This window comes from Ammospiza nelsoni, chromosome 31, assembly GCF_027579445.1.
Source record: "Ammospiza nelsoni isolate bAmmNel1 chromosome 31, bAmmNel1.pri, whole genome shotgun sequence".
Classification (NCBI taxonomy): domain Eukaryota; kingdom Metazoa; phylum Chordata; class Aves; order Passeriformes; family Passerellidae; genus Ammospiza; species Ammospiza nelsoni.
The window spans coordinates 199,720-219,739 of record NC_080663.1 but is presented as its reverse complement, the minus strand read 5'-3'; the positions used below and the strand labels follow the sequence as shown (position 1 = coordinate 219,739).

The 20,020-nt window shown below is 56.0% G+C and overlaps 3 protein-coding genes and 1 non-coding gene across 5 annotated transcripts; 3 read left to right on the top strand and 1 right to left on the bottom strand.

Moving 5' to 3' along the window:
• The first annotated feature begins 356 nt into the window (after positions 1-356).
• On the top strand, positions 357-4,183 carry RACK1 (receptor for activated C kinase 1). The gene is made up of 8 exons (XM_059491099.1): positions 357-561; positions 739-910; positions 1,858-2,005; positions 2,232-2,327; positions 2,426-2,536; positions 2,972-3,112; positions 3,515-3,625; positions 4,007-4,183. The coding sequence occupies exons 1-8, from the start codon at positions 453-455 to the stop codon at positions 4,070-4,072; spliced, it is 954 nt and encodes a 317-aa protein (XP_059347082.1). The 5' UTR covers positions 357-452; the 3' UTR covers positions 4,073-4,183.
• Positions 4,184-4,659: 476 nt separating this feature from the next.
• Positions 4,660-11,661, bottom strand: TRIM41 (tripartite motif containing 41). Its single transcript, XM_059491093.1, has 6 exons — positions 10,046-11,661; positions 9,322-9,417; positions 8,549-8,779; positions 7,896-7,918; positions 7,523-7,650; positions 4,660-6,730 (listed from the first exon to the last, which is right to left on the bottom strand). Exons 1-6 carry the CDS (start codon positions 10,946-10,948, stop codon positions 6,186-6,188), a joined length of 1,926 nt encoding a protein of 641 aa, XP_059347076.1. The 5' UTR covers positions 10,949-11,661; the 3' UTR covers positions 4,660-6,185.
• A 61-nt stretch (positions 11,662-11,722) lies between these two features.
• Positions 11,723-19,084, top strand: LOC132085641 (E3 ubiquitin-protein ligase TRIM11-like). 2 transcript variants are annotated; one of them, XM_059491094.1, is made up of 8 exons: positions 11,726-11,883; positions 12,615-13,376; positions 13,914-14,006; positions 14,652-14,882; positions 15,514-15,536; positions 16,161-16,276; positions 16,914-16,943; positions 17,682-19,084. In XM_059491094.1, the coding sequence occupies exons 2-8, from the start codon at positions 12,699-12,701 to the stop codon at positions 18,275-18,277; spliced, it is 1,767 nt and encodes a 588-aa protein (XP_059347077.1). In that variant the 5' UTR covers positions 11,726-11,883; positions 12,615-12,698; the 3' UTR covers positions 18,278-19,084. The 2 variants fall into 2 exon arrangements, with proteins under 2 accessions (XP_059347078.1, XP_059347077.1); XM_059491095.1 differs by lacking the exon at positions 16,914-16,943 and having other exon boundaries at positions 11,723-11,883.
• TRNAV-CAC (transfer RNA valine (anticodon CAC)) lies at positions 12,134-12,206 on the top strand. The gene has a single exon. It is a non-coding gene; the product is annotated as a tRNA-Val (tRNA).
• Positions 19,085-20,020: the final 936 nt, after the last annotated feature.

The following is a 20,020-nucleotide window of genomic DNA, read 5'->3' as shown; positions in this document are numbered from 1 at the left end:
CTAAAGGGGGTCTGGGCCTGCAGTGAGGGCAGGGGGCAGGCCAGGACACTGGGGGAAACTGGGGGACACTGGAGGGACATTGGGACCCTCTGGGGGACACTGCGACCCTTTGGGGGGACACTGGGATCCTTTTGGGGGACACTGGGACCCTTTGGGGGGACACTGGGACCCTTTTGGGGGACACTGGGATGTTTTGGGGTGACATTGGGAGGTTCCCCCTCAAATCCCCCCTTTCCGTACAACGCCCAGAGGGCGCCGCCATAATTTCCATGCCGACCGCCATGTCGCCGTACGGTTTCACGTCACTTCCGGTTCCTCCGGAAGCGCCACCGCCTCTTTCCGCCCGCGCAGGCTGAGGGGACGGAGGGGCCCGGGCCGAGGCCTCCGCGCATCCGCCGCCATCCCGCGGATCCCGCCGCTCCCGCTGCCGCCCGCCGCCGCCATCCGCCGCCATGACGGAGCAGATGACCCTGCGCGGCACCCTGAAGGGCCACAACGGCTGGGTGACGCAGATCGCCACCACGCCGCAGTTCCCGGACATGATCCTGTCGGCCTCGCGCGGTGCGGGACCGTCCGGGAGGGGTCTGGGGGCTGCCGTGAGGGGCGAGAGGGCGGCCGGGAGCGGGGGGAACCCGCGGGACGGGGCTGGGCGGGATGAGGAAGGGTCAGGGGGTCCCTGAGGGTCTCTGGGGTGACCCCAGTGGGTGTGTGACCCCCTCCCCGTTGCCCCCTCCCCAGACAAGACCATCATCATGTGGAAGCTGACGCGTGACGAGACCAACTACGGGATCCCGCAGCGGGCGCTGCGCGGGCACTCGCACTTCGTCAGTGACGTGGTCATCTCCTCCGACGGGCAGTTCGCGCTGTCCGGGTCCTGGGACGGCACCCTGCGCCTCTGGGACCTCACCACGTCAGTTTGGGGGATTTCAGGGGCTTTGGGGGATGAATTTGGGGTGAAATCCGGGGTTTTTGGGTCAGGGCTGCTCGCCGTCCCTCTCCCGATGATTACAGCTGAGTTCCCACTGATCCCCCCGGGGCTCTGAGGACAAGTCCTGCAATGATGATGGGAGACACCTGGGCCAGCAGCCCCGCGGGGGTTTTTGGGGATTTTTTTGGGGATTTCAGGGGGTTTTTGGGGATTTTTTCGGGGTGTCCATTGAGGGGATGCAGCTGGAAAAGGGCCGGAATTTGTGGGGTCAAACTCTCCTCAAATCCCCAAATCTTCCCTGAAACCGCTTCAGTCCAGTTCCCACTGATCCCAATTCTCACCGAGTCAATCATTGCACGCCTCTTTTCACTCCATTTTATGGCTGTTTTTTCCAATTTATGGATATTTCACCCAATTATGGACATTTACCCCCAATTCCCTTCTGTTCTTTAACATTTTATGGCTATTTCACCCCAATTTCTGGCTGTTTTTCGCATTTTTATGGCTGTTTTTCCCAATTTGTGGATGTTTCACCCCAATTCCTGGGTTTTTTTCCCAGGTTATGGATATTTCCCCTGGTTTCTGGGGAAATTCTGGATGGCTGACCCTGCTGACCCTGCTCCTGGCTGTTTTTTTTCCCATTTTACAGCTATTTCACCCCAATTCCTGACTGTTTTTCCCATTTTAGTGGCCTTTTTCCCATTTTTGTGGCAGTTTTTCCCATTTTTTGGCTATTTCACCCCAAATTTTCCCTCGCAGGGGCACCACCACGCGCCGTTTCATGGGGCACACCAAGGACGTGCTGAGCGTGGCCCTGTCCCCATCCTGCCTGTTTTTGTGGCCATTTCCCCCATTATTACGGCTGTTTTTCCTATTTTTATCGCTGTTTTTCCCAGTTTCCGGCTGCTTCACCCCAAATTTCCCCTCAGGGGCACCACCACGCGCCGGTTCGTGGGGCACACCAAGGACGTGCTGAGCGTGGCCTTCTCCTCCGACAACCGGCAGATCGTGTCGGGCTCGCGGGACAAAACCATCAAGCTCTGGAACACGCTGGGCGTCTGCAAGTACACCGTGCAGGTGGGGCGGCGCTTTGGGGTCAGTTCCGGGCATTTGGGGGCATTTGGGGGCATTCTCACCTGTCCCTCACCTGTCCCTCACCTGTCCCACCTGTCCCTCACCTGTCCCTCACCTGTCCCTCACCTGTCCCTCACCTGTCTCACCTGTCCACAGGACGAGAGCCACTCCAAGTGGGTGTCCCTCACCTGTCCCACCTGTCCCTCACCTGTCCCTCACCTGTCCACAGGACGAGAGCCACTCCGAGTGGGTTTCGTGCGTTCGCTTCTCCCCCAACAGCAGCAACCCCATCATCGTCTCCTGCGGCTGGGACAAGCTGGTCAAGGTGAGACCCCGTCCAGGTGAGACCCCCGAACTGGGCACGCCTGGGCACACCTGGGAGCCCTGGGATTGTCCCCCCTGACCTCACCTGTGCCCCCCCAGGTGTGGAACCTGGCCAACTGCAAGCTGAAGACGAACCACATCGGGCACACGGGGTACCTGAACACGGTCACCGTGTCACCTGACGGGTCACTGTGCGCTTCCGGGGGCAAGGTAAGGATGGGACACACCTGGGGACAGGCAGGGATACACACGGGGTACCTGAACACGGTCACCGTGTCACCTGACGGGTCACTGTGCGCTGCCGGGGGCAAGGTAGGGATGGGGACACCTGGGAGTGTCCCCAGTGATGTCCCCAATGTCCCCAGGACGGGCAGGCCATGCTGTGGGACCTGAACGAGGGCAGGCACCTGTACCTGTGTCCCACGGGGGTGTCCCCGATGTCCCCAGTGATGTCCCCAGTGATGTCCCCAGTGATGTCCCCGCTGTCCCCTGTGTCCCCAGGACGGGCAGGCCATGCTGTGGGACCTCAACGAGGGCAAGCACCTGTACCTGTGTCCCACGGGGGTGTCCCTGTGTCCCCAATGTCCCCAATGATGTCCCCAGCGATGTCCCCAATGTCCCTGACGATGTCCCCTGTGTCCCCAGGACGGGCAGGCCATGCTGTGGGACCTCAACGAGGGCAAGCACCTGTACACGCTGGACGGGGGGGACGTGATCAACGCGCTGTGCTTCAGCCCCAACCGATACTGGCTGTGCGCCGCCACGGGGCCCAGCATCAAGATTTGGGTACAGAAATGGGGAAATTGGGTAATGGGGTAACGGGGTCAGAGCGGGGCCGTGATGGACGCGCTGCGCCTCAGCCCCAGCCGGTACCGGCTGTGCGGGGCCCAGCATCAAGATTTGGGTACAAAAATGGCATTTACGGGATTTATGGGATCGGGATAATGGGATTGGGATTTGAAAGGGAAAGGGATAACGGGACCAGGATAACGGGATTGGGATTGGCATAGCGGGGTTGGGATCCCCCCGTGCCGTGATGAAACACCGAATTGCCTCCGACCGCTCCGTGGGGAAACCCAGAGGCTGTTTCTGAGCTACCCGGGCTGGGGGATCCAGGTGGGATCTGGGCAGGATCCAGGTGGGATCTGTGCAGGATCCAGGTGATTCCTCACCTGTTCCCACCCGCAGGACCTGGAGGGGAAGATCATCGTGGACGAGCTGAAGCAGGAGGTGATCAGCACCAGCAGCAAAGCGGAGCCGCCCCAGTGCACCTCGCTGGCCTGGTCGGCAGATGGGCAGGTGAGGAGGACACCTGGGCAGGGGGCACTCACCTGGGCAGGGGACATTCACCTGGGCACCCTCACCTGGCCAAGGATCATCACCTGGGCAGGGACCACTCACCTGGGCAGGGGACATTCACCTGGGCCACATGGGGACCCTCACCTGGGCACCCTCACTTGGGCTGGGCACCCTCACCTGGGCAGGGTGGGACATTCACCTGGGGACATTCACCTGGGCACAGGACATTCAAATGGGGTCCCAACACCTGGGCAGGGGGAACCTTTACCTGGGGACCCTCACCTGGGGACCTGGGGCTGAGGCCAGGAGTGACCCCAAGGTGACCCCGGGATGACCCTAAGTGACCCTTGAATGACCCCTGACCCCTGGCCTTGTCCCCAGACTCTCTTCGCCGGCTACACCGACAACCTGGTGCGGGTGTGGCAGGTGACCATCGGCACCCGCTGAGCCCCGATCCGGCCGTTTTTCACCCCAAAAACGTCAATGAATGGCTGAGGCCCAATCCTGCCTTTTTTAACCCAAAAATGTCAATAAATGGCGATTTTTGGAGCTGGAGTTGCTGCGTGTTCCTGATGGGATTTTGGGGCAAAAAACCTCAGAAAGGGGGAAAACGGTGGTGACGTCACTGGGGTGGGATTTGGGGCTGTTCCTCGTTAAATTAATTTTTAAAAACCTCAAATTAATAAAAAATCCAAATTAATTAAAAATACCCCAAAATTGGTCTGTGTAAGACATGAGGAACCTAAATTAATTTTAAAAACTCCCAAATTAAATAATTGCTAGATATTAAATTAATTTCTAATAGTGAATAACTGCTAGGTATTAATTTTTAAAAGTAATTAACGGCTAAGTATTATTTTTAATAGTAAATAACTGCTAAGTATTAAATTTTAATAGTAAATAACTACTAAATATTAGTTTTTAGAAGCAAATAACTGCTAGATAATAATTTAAAAAAGTAAATAACTGCTAAATATTTTTAAAAATAAATAATTGCTAGATATTAAATTAACTTTTAAAAGTAAATAACAGCCTTCGATACAACTTCTTTATTATCGACAAGTCATAAAACTAAAATCTCCGTTTAATTCTCATTTTTTTAGCCAAAAATATCCCGAACGAGCTCTGAAACGCCAACAAGGAAATTTCCCAAATCCACCAAAATTCAGGGAAAAACGTCAGGGAGGGGAGGGGCAGGGGGAGGAGCTCCCGGGTGGGAAAGGATCCAGATGGAAATAACAAAAAAAGGGAGAAAAAAATAAAAATAAAATAAATTATTCCCAAGCCGGGGAGCTCCAGAGCTGCGGGGTGGGAACCCCGTAAAGTGCCAGAGGGGAGAGGAAAACCCAAAAACCTGGGATTTTCCCCCAAAAAATGGCAAGGAAAGGGAGGAGCAAACAGCAGGGGGAGAACAGGGCTGGATCCCAAAAATCCAGGCACCGAAAAATGCGGATTTTGGGAAAGGAGGGAGGTTCAAATCTGACAGGATTTGGTCCCAAAATGTGGAAAAATTCCTGGGAAGGGCCCAAAATTGAACTGGGGGGGGGGGCAGCTCCCAGTGCCAGGAACTGAACTGGGACCAGAACTGGGACCGGATCCAGAACGGTTCTGAACCAAAATCACCTCTGAAAGGGCTGAGTCTGCTCGATTTTAACCCAAAAATGGCTCCAGAGGGGCGGATTCTGCTCGATTTTAACCCAAAACCAGTTCCAAAGGCAGATCTTGCCCGATTTTAACCCAAAACCAGCTCCAAAGGGGCAGATCCTGCCCGATTTTAACCCAAAACCAGTTCCAAAGGCAGATCCTGCCCCATTTTAACCCAAGAATGGTTCCAAAAGGGCGGATTCTGCCCAATCTTAACCCAAAACTGGCTCCAGATGGGAGGATCCTGCCCCATTTTAACCCAAAACCAGCTCCAAAGGGGCGAGCCCAAAACCAGTTCTAAAATGGCAGATCTTGCCCCATTCAACCCAAACCAAATTTCAAGGTGGGTCCTGCCCCATTTTAACCCAAAACCAGCTCCAAAGTGGCAGATCCTGCCCCATTTCAACCCAAAACCAGTTCCAAAGTGGCAGATCTTGCCCCATTCAACCCAAAACAAATTCCAAGCTGGATCCTGCCCCGTTTTTACCCAAAACCAGTTCTAGAGTGGCGCACCCTCCCCAATTTAACCCAAACCAAATTCCAAGATGGATCTTGCCCCATTTCAACCCAAAACCAGTTAAAAGTAGCGGATCCTCCCCATTTTAACCCAAAACCCAATTCCAAGGCGCTTCCCCACCTTGAGCTGGCCCAGCTCTGTGGGGCCGGTGCCGGATGATGAAGATGAGGAGGAAGAAGAGAAGGGAGAAGAAGAAGAAGAAGATCAAGAACCTCAGGACCCAAACACCACCCCGAGTCCACCACCCCATTTCAGCCCCCATCAGGCGCGGATCTGGACGCGCGTGCCGCGGGCCAGCACGCGGAAGAGGAGGAGGATGAAGAAAAGGAAGAAGAAGGAGAACCTCAGGACGCAAACACCTGCACCGAGTCCATCCCTCCCCAGGTTTCACGCCCACCATCAGGTGCAGATCTTGATGCGCGTGCCGCGGGCCAGCACGCGGAAGAAGGGGAAGACGCGCTGGCGGCAGCAGCAGATGTGGAAGGTGTGGATGTGGCTCATGCTCTCGGCGTTGTAGAAGCACAGCTGGCCCCGCTCGTAGTCCAGGTAGACCCCGAATCTGCGCGGCTGCTCGGCGGGCGCCAGCGCCGTCTGCTCCGTGGCCGTCAGCGCCTGGTACTTCTTGCCCGAGGTGCCCAGGGCCCAGATCTCGCGCCGGGGCGGCGGCGGCGCGGGCCCGGCGTGGGCGCCCTGGGGCCGCGCGCGGGCGGCGCTCTCGCGGGCGGCGCCCACGGCCCAGCCCCGGCGCCCGCCCACCTCCACCTCCCAGTAGTGGCGGCCGGCGGTGAAGCCGGGCGAGCCCAGCACGCACAGGTCGCCGCCGGGGCCGTGGGGCCGCGCCCCGTCCGCGGGCTCCGCGCGCCGCTCCGACAGACGGACGCTGCGCCGGTCCGGGGACAGGCTGAGCCGCGGGTGCGCCGTGGAGGGGTCCAGGGTCACGTCGGCTGCGGGGGGGCACGGGGTTAGGGGGGCTTGGGGGCTTTGGGGCAACGTTTGCAGCCCTTAACACTGAATTTCCGCTCCCTCGACTTCCAAATTTTCACCCCTTTAACACCAAATTTCCACTCCTTCAACTCCCAGTTTCCTGATTCTTAATCCCAATTCTCACCTCTTTGACCCTGTACTCCCACCCCTTTAACCCCAAATTTCCACTCCTTCCACCCCCAGTTTCCTGACTTTTAATCCCAATTCTCTCCTCTTCAACCCCAGGGAAAACCAAATTTGCAATCCTTCAACTTCCAAATTTTCACCCTTTTAATTTCACCAAATTTCCACTCCTTCAACCCCCAATTTCCTAACTTTTAATCCCAATTCTCACCTCTTCAACCCCCTATTTCCATCTCTTTAACCCTAAATTTCCACTCCTTCAACGCCAAAGTTGGAGCATTTCCAGCCCTTTAATCCCAAATTTTCACTCCTTCAACCCCCAGTTTTCTGATTCTTAATCCCAATTCTCACCTCTTCAACCCCAGAGAAAACCCAGTGTAAATTTCCACTCCTTCAACCCCAAAGTTAGTGTTGGAGCAACGATTTCCAGCCCTTTAACCCCAAATTTCCAATCCCTTCAATCCTCAGTTTCCAACCCCTCCAATCCCCAATTTCCACCCTTTTCACCCCAGGATTTTCACTCCTTTAAACAACAGATTTTCCCAACTCCGACCCCTTCAAACCCCCAATTTTCACTCTTTTAACCCCAAATTTCCACCCCTTTAAATGTCAGATTTTCCCCTCCCCACCTTGGGGCACTTTGCTGAAGACCTTTTCCATCTTCCTCATCACCACGTCCTGCAGGAAACAATTCCTGAACTTCCTCCCCACGTCCACCGGGATCATCTCGGGCTCCTGGAATTTGATGTTCTCACACCTGGAAAACGGGGGAAAAACGGCAGAAATTGGGATTCAGCTGCTCCAAGGTGCCCTCCCGGCCTCCCTGCTGCCCTAAAAATCCCAAATCACCCCCAAGATATCCAAAACCAGCCCCAAATCCCCCAAATATCCCAAACCAACCCCAAAATCCCTCCTGCTGCCCCAAAAAATCCCAAATCGGCCCCAAAATCCCCCAAATTTCCCAAACCAGCCCCAAAATCCCCGCTGGGAACGGGGGCTCACCTGATGAAGGTGCCTTTGATGTCCTGGGAGGTGCCAAACACAGAAGGGAAAAGAAAAAAAGTGAGAATTTTAATGAGGATTTGGGTTGGTCCTGTGGGATTTCCTTTTAACCCAAAACAGGCTCCAAAGGGGCGGATTTTGCCCCATTTTAACCCAAAACCAGTTTCAAGCTGGATTTTGCCTGATTTTAACCCAAAATTGGCACCAAAGGGGCAGATCCTGCCCCATTCTAACCCAAACCCAGTTCCAAGGTGGATCCTGCCCCATTTTAACCCAAAATTGGCTCCATAGGGGTGGATTTTGCCCCATTTTAACCCAAACTGGGGATGCTGCCCCATTTTAACCCAAAACTGTCTCCAAATGGGCAGATTTTGCCGCGTTTTAACCCAAACCCAATTCCATGGTGGATCCTGCCCCATTTTAACCCACAACCAGTTCCAAATGGGAGGATTTTGCCCAATTTTCACCCAAACCCAATTCCAAGGTGGATTTTTGCCCCATTCTAACCCAAAATTGCGTCCCCGCAGCCTCGGCCTCGGCGATCAGGCGCTGCATGGCTGCTCCGCGCTCCTCCAGCGCTGTCACCCCTCAATCGCAGTTCCATCAGTCCCAGTTCATCCCAGTTCATCCCAGTTCGTCCCAGTTCACCCCACCTTGAGCAGCTGCAGCCCGTCCTGCCTCCCCGCAGCCTCGGCCTCGCTGATGAGGCGCTGCAGGGCTGCCCCGCGCTCCTCCAGCGCGCCCAGGTTGCGCTGCTGCCGCGCCTGCAGCGCCTGGTGCCGCTCCTGCAGCTGCCGCAGCAGCAGCAGCTGCTCCCCGGCCAGGAACCGCTGCAGCTCCTCGAAATCGGCCTCCAGCTCCTGCATCTCCGCCTGCATCTGCTCCTGAGGGGGGAAATGGGGTTTGCAGGGTTTTAATAGAGAATTTCTGGGTTGGAGCAACGATTTCTGGGGCTTTAACCCCAAATTTCTGTGTTGGAGTGATGATTTCCAGCCCTTGGACACCAAAGTTCTGGGTTGGAGCAACGACTTCCAGGGTTTTAACCCCAAATTTCCACTCCTTTAACCCCAAAGTTGGGATTTGAGCATTTCCAGCCTTTTAACCCCAGATTTCCAGCCCTTTAACGCCAAATTGCTGCGGTGCAGCGAGGATTTCCAGCCTTTTAATACCAAATTTCCACTCCTTCAACGATTTCCACCCTTTTAACCCCAAATTTCCACTCCTTCAACAATGATTTCCCTTAATGGAGAGAAATGAAGAATTGAGAATAGGAGTTCAGGGGATAAATTGCTGCAGAAAATGGGATTTTAGTGCCCTGGCGCTGTTTTTTGGGCTGAAAAGGAATAAATTTGTGCAGAAAATGAGATTTGAGCGTCCTGGGACTCTTTTTTTGGGCCGAGAAGGGATGAATTGGTGCAGAGCTCACCCTGAGCAGGGAGATTTTCTCCTCCTCGCTGGATTTCTGCTTCAGCACCGCGTCCAGCTGCCGGCGCAGGGGCTCCAGGTGGCTCTGGAGCTTGGTCTGAGGGAGGGGAGGGGCTCAGGCCGGGGGTTCTGACCCCCAAAAACCCCGGAGAACCACCCAGAACCACCCAAATCCCCCAAAACCCAGAAAAACGCCAAAAAACCCCCAAACCTCAAATCCCCCTCAATCGCCAGTCACTGAACCGCTCCAGCCGGTGCTGCCCCTGTAACCCTCGTGCCTCAAAGCCCCCAAAATCCCAAAGAAACCCCCCAAAAAAGCCCATAAAAACCCCAAAACTGCCCAGATTTTCACCTTGCACTCCTGCAGGGCCTCGTCGAGGGGCAGCACGCGGCACACCACGCAGACCCCACACCCAAACCCCCCAAAACCCCAAAAACAAACCCAAATCGCCATGAGATATCACGTTTCTCACCTTGCACTCCTGCAGGGCCTCATGGCACACCACGCAGACCCCACACCCAAACCCCCCAAAACCCCCCAAAACCCCAAAACCAGACCCAAATCCCCATGAGATGTCACGTTACTGACCTTGCACTCCTGCAGGGCCTCGTCGAGGGGCAGCACGCGGCACACCACGCAGACCCCACACCCAAAACCCCAAACAAACCCCAAAAACAAACCCCAAAACCAGACCCAAATCCCCATGAGATGTCCCGTTTCTCACCTTGCACTCCTGCAGGGCCTCGTCGAGGGGCAGCACGCTGTGCTGCCGGTGCCCCCGCGCCTCGCGGCACACCACGCAGATGGGCGCCAGGTCCTGCTCGCAGAAGAGCTTGAGGGGCTCGCGGTGCTTGGGGCAGAGCTCGGGGGGCCCGCCGGGCGCGGGGCCGGGCGCGGGCGCGGGGCCGGGCGCGGGCGCGGGGCCGGGGCCCGGGTGCAGCTGGCGGATGATGTGCACCATGTTGGCCAGCTGCAGGTTGGGCCGGAAGCTGCGCTGCGAGAACGACTTGCGGCACTGCGGGCACGTGAAGGCGGCGGGGCCTTCCTCGGCCTCCTCGTCCTCGTCATCCTCCTCCTCCTCGTCCTCGGCCTCCTCCTCCTCCTCCTCCACGTCCTCCTCCATGGCGTCCTCGTCGTAGCCCAGGTAGAGCCCGCTGCCCTCCGCGCCCTCGGCCCAGGCGGCGCCGCCTTCGTCCTCGTCCTCCTCCTCCTCCTCCTCGGCGGGGTCTCCCCACAGCTCGCCTTCCTCCTCCTCATCCTCCTCCTCCTCGTCCTCCCACATGTCGTCCTCCTCCTCCTCCTCCTCCTCCACGCCGTCCTCCTCCTCCTCCTCCTCGTGCTCTACATCCAGCTCGTCTTCCTCCAGCTCTTCCTCCTCTTCTTCCTCCTCCTCCTCCTCCTCCTCCTCGAGCTCGGAGCGCTCCGGGCCGGGCTCGGTTCCGCCGCCGCCGCCGCCGCGGGCCCAGAGGCGGGAGATGCAGCCGCGGCAGAAGTTGTGCCCGCAGCCGATGGACACCGGGTCGGCGAAGTAATCGAGGCAGATGGCGCAGATCGCCTCCTCCTGCAGCGTCTCCACCGGGTCCGGCCGCAGGGAACCGGGGCCGCCCAGCGCCAGCGGCGCCGCCATGCCCGGGGGGCGCCTTCCTCCTCCTCCTCCTCTCCTCTTCCTCCTCCTCCGCCCGGCTCAGCCCCCCCCGGCCCGGGCCGGGCCCCTCTAGGTCTCACCGGGCCCCGCTAGGCCTCACCGGGACCCGTTAGGCCTCACCGGGCCTCGCCGCCGCGGTCCCCCCGCGCTCTCAGGATTCTAGAGGAGCCGCTCGGTGCTCGCTGGGTGCTCGCCCGGGTCCTGCTCGGTGCCCGCTCTTTTCCTCCCGGTTCCTTTCGGTTCCCTCCGGTTCCTCCCGGGCCGCGCTCGCCCGGCGGCGGCTCCGCCACAGACGGGAAAGGCCGCAGAACTTCCGCCTTCCGGCTTAGGCCACGCCTGTTCCGCCCAATATGACAGGAAGTGGCTCCTGTTGCCGGCGTTTGTCTACCCACGCGACTCGTTGGTCTGGGAGGACTGGAAGTGGAACCGGAAGTGGGCCACTACCGGCTTTTCCCGCGCCCGGCTCAACCCGAGGCGCTCCAAGCTCCCTGGCCCGGGTTCCAGTTCTTTTCCGGGTCCTGGTCCCGTTCCGGTTCCCCCCGGCCGCGCTCGCCTGGCGGCGGCTCCGTCACACACGGGAAAGGCCGCCGAACTTCCGTCTTCTGTTTGGGACCCCGCCTCTTCCGCCTAACGTAACCGGGAGTGATTCTGGTTGCCGAGCAACAGCGGAAGTGTAGGCTTCGCCGCTTCCGCCAGGGCTTGGCTAGCCACGCAACTCGTTGGTCTTGGAGGACTGCGAGCGGCGCCATCTTGGCGGGGCGGGCTTGAGGGCGGGGCCGGGGCAGGGCATTGGCGGCTTTCCCCGCCCCCAGCGCAGCCCGGGGCGCTCCGAATCCCTCGGTCCCGGTTCTGGTCCCGGTTCCTGTCCCGGTCTCGGTCCCGGTTCTGGTCCCGGTTCCTGTCCCGGTCCCGCTCAGGTATTTTTACCCTTTTTACCCAAAATCCCCTCTTTTCCCCATGGTTTTCCCTGTCCCGGTCTCGCTCAGGTATTTTTTCCTTTTTTACCCCAAATCCCCCATTTTTCCCGCGTTTTTCCCCGTCGCGGTTCCAGTCCCGGTTCCTGTCCCGGTCAGGATCCCGGTCCCTCTCGGGTATTTTTCCCATTTTGCCCAAAATTCCCCATTTCCGCCGCGGTTTTCCCTGCCGGCGCGGCGGGCGCCGCTCAGCGTTTCTGTAGTGTAGTGGTTATCACGTTCGCCTCACACGCGAAAGGTCCCCGGTTCGAAACCGGGCAGAAACACTCCCTTTTTCCTTCCCGTCTCTTTTTTTCTCCCTTTTCCCCCCTTTTCCCCTTATTTCCCCCTCATTCCAGCACTTTCAGCTCATCTGAGCTTTTCGCTCCGCTCAGTTTTCTTTGCGTAATTTTGAATCTCAGCTCTTTTTCCCTTCCTGCCTTCTCCAGCCAAACTTTCCTTCATCATCCTCAAAAACCCACCATCCCTCACGCCCTCCTCCTCCTCCTCTTCATCCCCAATATCCATCATCCCTCACATCCTCCTGTTCTTCCTCCCCAATATCCAGGTTCCCAGAGGGAGGAAGCACACCCTCCTCCTCCTCGCCGTCCCAAATATCCAACACCCCGTATATCCTCCTCTTCTTCATCCCAAATCCCCATCATCCCTGACATCCTCCTCTTCTTCATCGCCAGGTCCCAGCGCATCCTCCCCCTCCTCCTCCCCAATATCCAGGATCCCCGAGGGACGAAGCTCACCCTCCTCCTCCTCCCGGCCCCATGGCGCTCCCCAGCCCCGCCGAGCGGCTCCGCGCCGCCGCCTCGTGCCCGGTGTGCCTGGAGCTGTTCCGCGACCCCGTCTCCCTGCGCTGCGGCCACAACTTCTGCCGGGGCTGCGTGGAGCGCTGCGGGCCGGGCCCCGGGGCGGCGGCGGGGCCGCTCTGCTGCCCGCAGTGCCGGGACGCGGCGCCGGGCGGCGGGAGCAGCCTGAGGCCGAGCCGGGAGCTCGGGCACATCGCGGGCATCGCCCGGGAGCTGCTCCCGGCGCTGCTCCCCGCGCCGCCGCCGCCGCCGCCGGGGACACCGGGGGACGGCTCCGTGTGCGGGCGCCACCGGGAGCCGCTGCGGCTCTTCTGCCGCGAGGAGCGGGCGCTGCTGTGCGCCGAGTGCGCGCGGGAGCGCCGGGAGCGGCACCGGGAGCAGGACCGGGAACGGCACCGGGAGCAGCAATGGGGACAGCAATGGGGACAGCACTGGGAGCAGGACCGGGAACGGCACCGGGAACAGCAGCCGGAACAGGACCGGGAGCACCGGGAGCAGCAGCGGGAGCAGCAGCGGGAGCAGGACCGGGGACAGGACCGGGAACAGGAGTGGGGACAGCAGCGGGAACAGGACCGGGAGCAGCACCGGGAGCAGGACCGGGTGGTGCCGGTTGAGGAGGCAGCGCGGGAGTACCGGGTGAGAGCCCTGGGGACACTCAGGGGACAGCCAGGGGATGGGGACACTCGGGATGGGGACAGCCAGGATGGGGACAGCTGGACAATGGGGACACTGGGAGTACCGGGTGAGAGCCCTGGGGACACTCTGGAGACAGGGACAGCCCTGACAGTGCCACCCTGGGAATGGGGACACTCAGGGGATGAGGACATTCTTGGGATGGGGACACCGGGAGTACTGGATGAGAGCCCTGGGAACACTCAGGGGACAGCCAGGGGATGGGGACACTCGGGATGGGGACAGCCAGGATGGGGAAATCTCTCTTATCTGGGGCTCCCAGCCCTCCCTGGACGCGAGGCTGGCTCCGGCTCAGCTCCTTGCTCCTTCTTAGAAAAAAAAAAAAAAAAAAAAAAAAAAATTATTATTATTATTATTACTACTACTACTATTATTTAATGATGATCAGCTTCTCCCATCTCAGACGAGGGATAGAGGAAATTTTGGTGGGAAAACAGCATTTTCTCAGCCCCTCTGAGTTCACTTTTTATTTCCCTGCAGGAGCAGATCCAGAGCTGCCTCCAGGCTTTGAAGGAGGAGCGAGAAAAATTCCTGGAAAGCCGAAAATCCGGAGCTTGGAGGAGTCTGCACCTGGTGAGAACAGCTTGGGGGCCAGGTTGGATCCCCCGGTTTGGGGTTTGGGTCCCTCCCTCCGCCCCAGCGCTGTTTTGAGGCCAAACCTCCCAAATTTGGCTCATGGAACGTTGGGTTTATCAGTTGGGGTTCAGCCGAGGCTGCGCCGGGGAGATAACGAGGGAGGGAGGGGAGGGAGGTGCCAGGAAAATCCACAAACATCAGAGGTTTGTGCCCAAAAAGGTATCAGGAAAATTAACCCCCAAACAGCAGAGGTTTGTGCCCAAAAAGGAGACAGAAAAGTCCTTTTCCCTTTTTTTTGGCTTTATTCAAATTAAGGGAGAGGCCATGGGGCATTCCTCTGGGATCTCTCAAATTTTTGGAGGACACAGCTTCCTTTTTATCCCAATTTCCCTCTCTTTTTCCCCATTTCTGAGGTACCTGAGAGGTTCAGACTCCCCGAAAGGAATATCACCAAAACATTCATTTTAATACCCGAAAAGCCAACCATAAAATCCATGTTTTTTCACCCAGAACAGGACGCGGGGCGAGCGGTGACCCCAACGTGATGAGCATTCCCACACTGAGCCCAACGCGAGGAACATCACCACAACATTCATTTCAATACCTGAAAAGCCAACCCTAAAATCTGCGTTTTTCACCCAGGACAGGGCGCGGGGCGAGGGGCAGCACCTGGCGCGGGAGTTCCGGGAGTTGCGGCGCTCCCTGGAGGAGCAGCAGCGCCTCCTGCTGGCGCAGCTCGGGGACCTGGAGGCGGCCATGGCCCGGGGCCGGGAGCAGGCGGTGGGAAAGGTCTCGGAGGAGTTGTCCCAGCTGGACACGCTCATCTGGGAGATGGAGGGGAAATTCCAGCAGCCCCCGAGCCGATTCCTGCAGGTGGGAGCCCCCGGGAGGGCCGGGATTGGGAGGGAGAAAGAGGAATAGATAAAATTCAAAATTAAAAATTCAGCACCAAAATCGTCCCCTCAGGACCTCTCCTGGTGGGACAGAGCTGGGACACCTCTGGGAAGTGGTTTGGTGTGGATTAGGATGGGTCCCCTAAAAGCCCCCAAAATCCCCCTCAAAAAAACCCCAAAATCTACCCAAATAAATCCCCCAAAATCCCTAAATAAATTCCCCAAAATCTACCCAAATAAACCCCCCAAATAAATCCCCCAAAATGTACCCAAAAAATCCACAAGAATTTCCAAAAAAAAAACCCACCCCGAAATCTACCCCAAAAATCCCCCCCAAAATTCCACAAGAATTCCCAAAAAAAAATCCCCAAAACCCCCCCAAACCTCCCCCCCCCAAAACCCCACCAAAAAAGCCCCAAAAATCACTGAAAAAAATCACCAAAATTCACTGAAAAATCACCAAAACCAAAAATCTCTAAAAACCCACCAAAAATTTTTTAAAAATCCCAAAAACCCTCCAACCCAAACCAGGCCGGAGTTCTTTGATCTCGGGATTTGTAGGACCACGGGTTCCTCCTGTTTAACCATCTCCTCTCTCCTCCCACCTTCAGGACATCCAGCAGCTCCTGGACAGGTGAGGCAGCTCCTTCTGCACCTCTGGGTGAAATTCCCTCAAATTCCCACCCAAATTCCCACCCAAATTCCCACCCAAATTCCCACCCAAATTCCCACTCAAATTCCCACCCAAAATCCCTCAAATTCCCACTCAAATTCCCACCCAAATTCCCACCCAAATTCCCACCCAAATTCCCACTGAGCTGCTCCGGGCTCGGAAATTTGGGTCTGGGGGGAAGGAAACTGCCCAGGAAGGGCAGGGAAAATATTTTATTTAATATTTTATTTCATATTTTATATAACATTAAATATTTTATTTAATATTTTATTTAATATTTTGTACAATATTTGATTTAATATTTTATTTATTATTTTATTTAATATTTTATTTAATATTTTATCTAATATTTTATTAAATATTTTATCTAATATTTTATTTAATATTTTATTGTTCCTGGGAGAATATTTAATGAGAATTAAATGAACCATTTGATTGGGGGATTTTGCCCCTTTTTTGCCCCATTTTTGCCCCTTTCCCCCCCCTTTTTGCCCCTTTTTTTGGCCCCCTTTTTCCCCTTTTTTTGGCCCATTTTTTGCCCATTTTCCCCCTTTTTTGCCCATTTTCTGGCCCCGTTTTTGGCAGCTGTGAGACGATGAGGTTCCAGCCGCCGGCCGAGATCTCCCCCGAGCTGGAGAGGAGCCTGGAGGATTTCGCCCAGAGGAACGTCCTGGTGAGGGGCACCTTGAGGAGATGCCAAGGTGGGACAGGGTGGGAAATCCGGGAGGAATGGGGCAAAATCAGGGAGAAACGGGGTCATTTTGGGGGGTGTCTGTCAGAAATTGGGTTATTCTGTGGGATAAAAGGGGTTATTTTGTGGGATACCTGGCATAAATTGAGTTATTTTGTGGGATTCCCCACAAATGGGGTTATTTTGTGAGATTTCTGGCAAAAATGGGATTATCTTGTGGGATACCTGACAGAAATGGGCTTATTTTGTGAGATTCCTGGCAAAAATGGGATTATTTTGTGGGATTCCTAACAGAAATGGGGTTATTTTGTGGGATACCTGGCAGAAATTGTGTAACTCTGTGGGATCCCCGACAGAAATGTTTTTTGGGTTTTTTTTGGGATATCCAGGAACTTTTCACCTGAGGTTTTTCGTGGTCCAAAACCAGCTGGGAAGTGGAGAGGAGGGAAAAAACAGCACAGACCTCACCCAAAATCAGATTTTGGGGTGGCTGGTGGGAAAATCAAATCCCACAGATTGGAAAAGCCAGGGAAAGGACAGAGAGGGGATAAATCCCCAAATCCTGGGCAGGAGTTTGGCTGGGCCAGGGGTTTATCCCAGGGATAAAGGTGATTTTTGACCCCAATCCCTGAATTCTCTCTCCCCAGACAGCCTCATGTTCCTGCTGCAGGAGCCGGGTGAGTTTGGGGCAGGAAATTGTGGATTTGGGTCTGAGGGAGAGGTTCCCGTGGGAGGGGACACCAAGGGTGACACCCTGGCTGTGTGCAAGCCCCAAAATATCCAAAAAAGAGAATTTTCCTCCCTTTTCCTGCCCGGGAATTCCACACTGTGGAACGGGAGCGGGTTTGGATTCTGGGGATTTTTCCCCTTTTCCAGAAGGGCATTTTTCCGGGGATTTTCCCCCTTTTTAGATGGGCATTTTTCCGGGAATTTGCCCCCTTTTTCAGGGCATTTTTCAGGGGATTTTCCCCTTTTTCTGAAGGCAATTTTCAGGGGATTTCCCCCTTTTTCCAAATGGCATTTTCCAGGGGATTTTTCCCCGTTTTCAGAGGATTTTTCACGGGATTTTCTCCTTTTTTCAAGGCATTTTCCAGACAATTTCCCCCTTTTTTCAGAAGGGCATTTTTCAGGGCATTTTCCCCCCTTTTCAGGGCATTTTTCAGGGGATTTTCCCCTTTTTCAGAAGGAGTTTTTCCAGGGAGTTTCCCCCCTTTTTCAGGGCATTTTTCAGGGGATTTTCCCCTTTTTCAGAAGGGCACTGTCAGGGTTTTTTTGAGGGCATTTTTTCAGGGGATTTCCCCCCTTTTTCAGAAGGACATTTTTCAGGGGATTTTTCAGGGCGTTTTTCCGGGGTTTTCCCCCTTTTTTCGAATGGCATTTTCCGGAATGCTGACCCCCCCTCCGTGTCCCCGCAGCCTCGCTCACCCTGGACCCCGACACCGCCCACCCTCACCTGCACCTGTCCGCCGACGCCCGGGAGGCGCGGGGGCAGCTCCAGCCCCGCGACGCCGCCGACCGCCCCGAGCGCTTCGACTTCGAGCCCTGCGTGCTGGCCCGGGGCGGCTTCACCTCGGGCCGGCATTTCTGGGAGGTGGAGGTGGGCCAGGGCGGGGTGTGGGCCCTGGGGGTGATGCGGGAATCCTCCCGCCGGAGGGGCCCCCTCAGCCTGACCCCCAAGGAGGGGGTTTGGGCGCTGGAGGCCTTCCACTCGCTGACGTCGCCCCGCGCCAAGCTGCGCCTGCACCCGCCGCCGCGCCGGCTCCGCGTGGCGCTGGACTACGAGGGGCGCCGCGTGGCGTTCTTCAGCGCCGGCGACGACGTGCCCATCCTCGAGTACACCCGCGCCGCCTTCGGCGGGGAGCGGCTCCGGCCCTGGTTCAAGATGGGCCTGGGAGCGCGGCTGGTGGAGGTGACGCGGGGCGAGCGCTGCCAGGACCGCGCCGTGGCCGGCAGGGTCGTGTCCCCCCTGGACTGGGTGGGGTTCGGGTTCTCCATGAGGATCTGCTCCTGAGGGATGAGGGGATGAGTTCCAGGTGATTCCAACCCTCTGAGTCCTGGGCTGGGTGGGGTTCGGGTTCTCCATGAGGATCTGCTCCTGAGGGATGAGGGGATGAGTTCCAGGTGATTCCAACCCTCTGAGCGCATCGGGAGGTCTGAGATGGCTCCATGAGGAGCCCAGTGTGGTGTGTGTGGTTTTTACCTTGTTGTGTCCTTGGTGGGATGGATCCTCCCTGGTTTTCTCCCTTGCTGAAGTTTCGGAACCCAGGAAATTCCTCTGGCTGCCCTGGAGGACTCGAGCTCATTCCCAGGGGGCTCAGAGACCCTGGCACAGAGCCCAAGACCCCCGTGCCTTTGATTGGGAAAAACAATTACCAACCTTTATATGAAGAATTACAAGCCATGAAAGTTTAAGTGGAACGATAGTGAATTTATCACAGGGTGAAAAAATAGATTTTTGGGGTTTTTAGAATGGGGCAAGATGGAGGGATCTGGGCGTGTCCAGCCTTTCTTCTTGGCCTGCATCTTCTGCTGTGATGTTGGCACTTTTGGACTGGTTTAGACAAGAAGCTCACTGCGTATTTCATTTTTATTTAATTTTAATATTGTAGCTTTTTTTTTTTTTTTTATATTGTAGTTAATTTAAATATTGTAGTTTTAAATAGTGTGTGTGTAAATATTGTAGTTTTTTGTATAAAAAGATAACACCGCAGAGTGCCTCTGGCTGTTCTGCTGAGAGGACCTCGGCTGGACAGGAGAAATAATTTTATAGATAAAATAAATAAAAATAAATAAAATAAACAACCTTGAGAATGAGAAATGAAGAGTTCTGACTCCTTCTTGACTGAGAAAAGAGACTTTTTAACTTATCTTGGGGTCATTCGGAGCAGCAGAGACCCCAAGACCGAAATGTTTTTTGTCCAGGGGGCATCCTGAGCCCTTCACCCCTCACTTTGGGGGCGGTTTCCACATTCCTAGCATTTGTAATTTTATTTTTCTCAACTAAAAGGATGTTTTGTGGTTTTCTGTGTTTTATTTTTGTCAACTGAAAGGATGCCTCCCCGCCCGGGATTTCCTCTGGATTTTTGAGTCTCTGGGTGATAAATCAGAAAAATCCACGTGGGATGAGGAAACCTCGCTGAGCTTCCTCCTCCCCAGCCGCTCACACCCAATTTTCACTTTATTTATCCACGCAAACCCAATTTATCCACTCGCACCCAATTTTCACTATATTTATCCACGCAAACCCAATTTTTACATTATTTATCCCCCAAAAAGGCTGGGGAAGGATGAAGTGGGACCAGCCCCAGGGCAGGCGGTGCCTCAGATTGCAGACCCAGGACACGAATTCTGGCAATTTCTGCTGCTTTCACAGACATCAATTTCCTCAAAAACACGCGATTTTCTTCCGAGGAAACCTAAAAGAGGAAGCGGCAGCACCGAAACGGCCCCAAAATTAATTCCGGAACCGAGAAGAGGAACCGGGAGCGACACTGGGCCCGGAAAAACCGGCACGGGATGGGTTGGGGACTTTCCCCTTTTTCCCTCGTATTTGCCCCATTTCTGGTCCCACCAAGCCTCAGGAGCTCCTCACCCACCTGGATCCTGTTTCTCCAGGGTTTTGGGGATGATTTGGGTGCAGAAGGAGATTTGCCGAGCCCCAGGAGCTCCACGCCCACCTGGATCCCGTTTCTCCAGGTTTTTTGGGGATGATTTGGGTGCAGGAGCTCTTCACCCACCTGGATCCCGTTTTTTT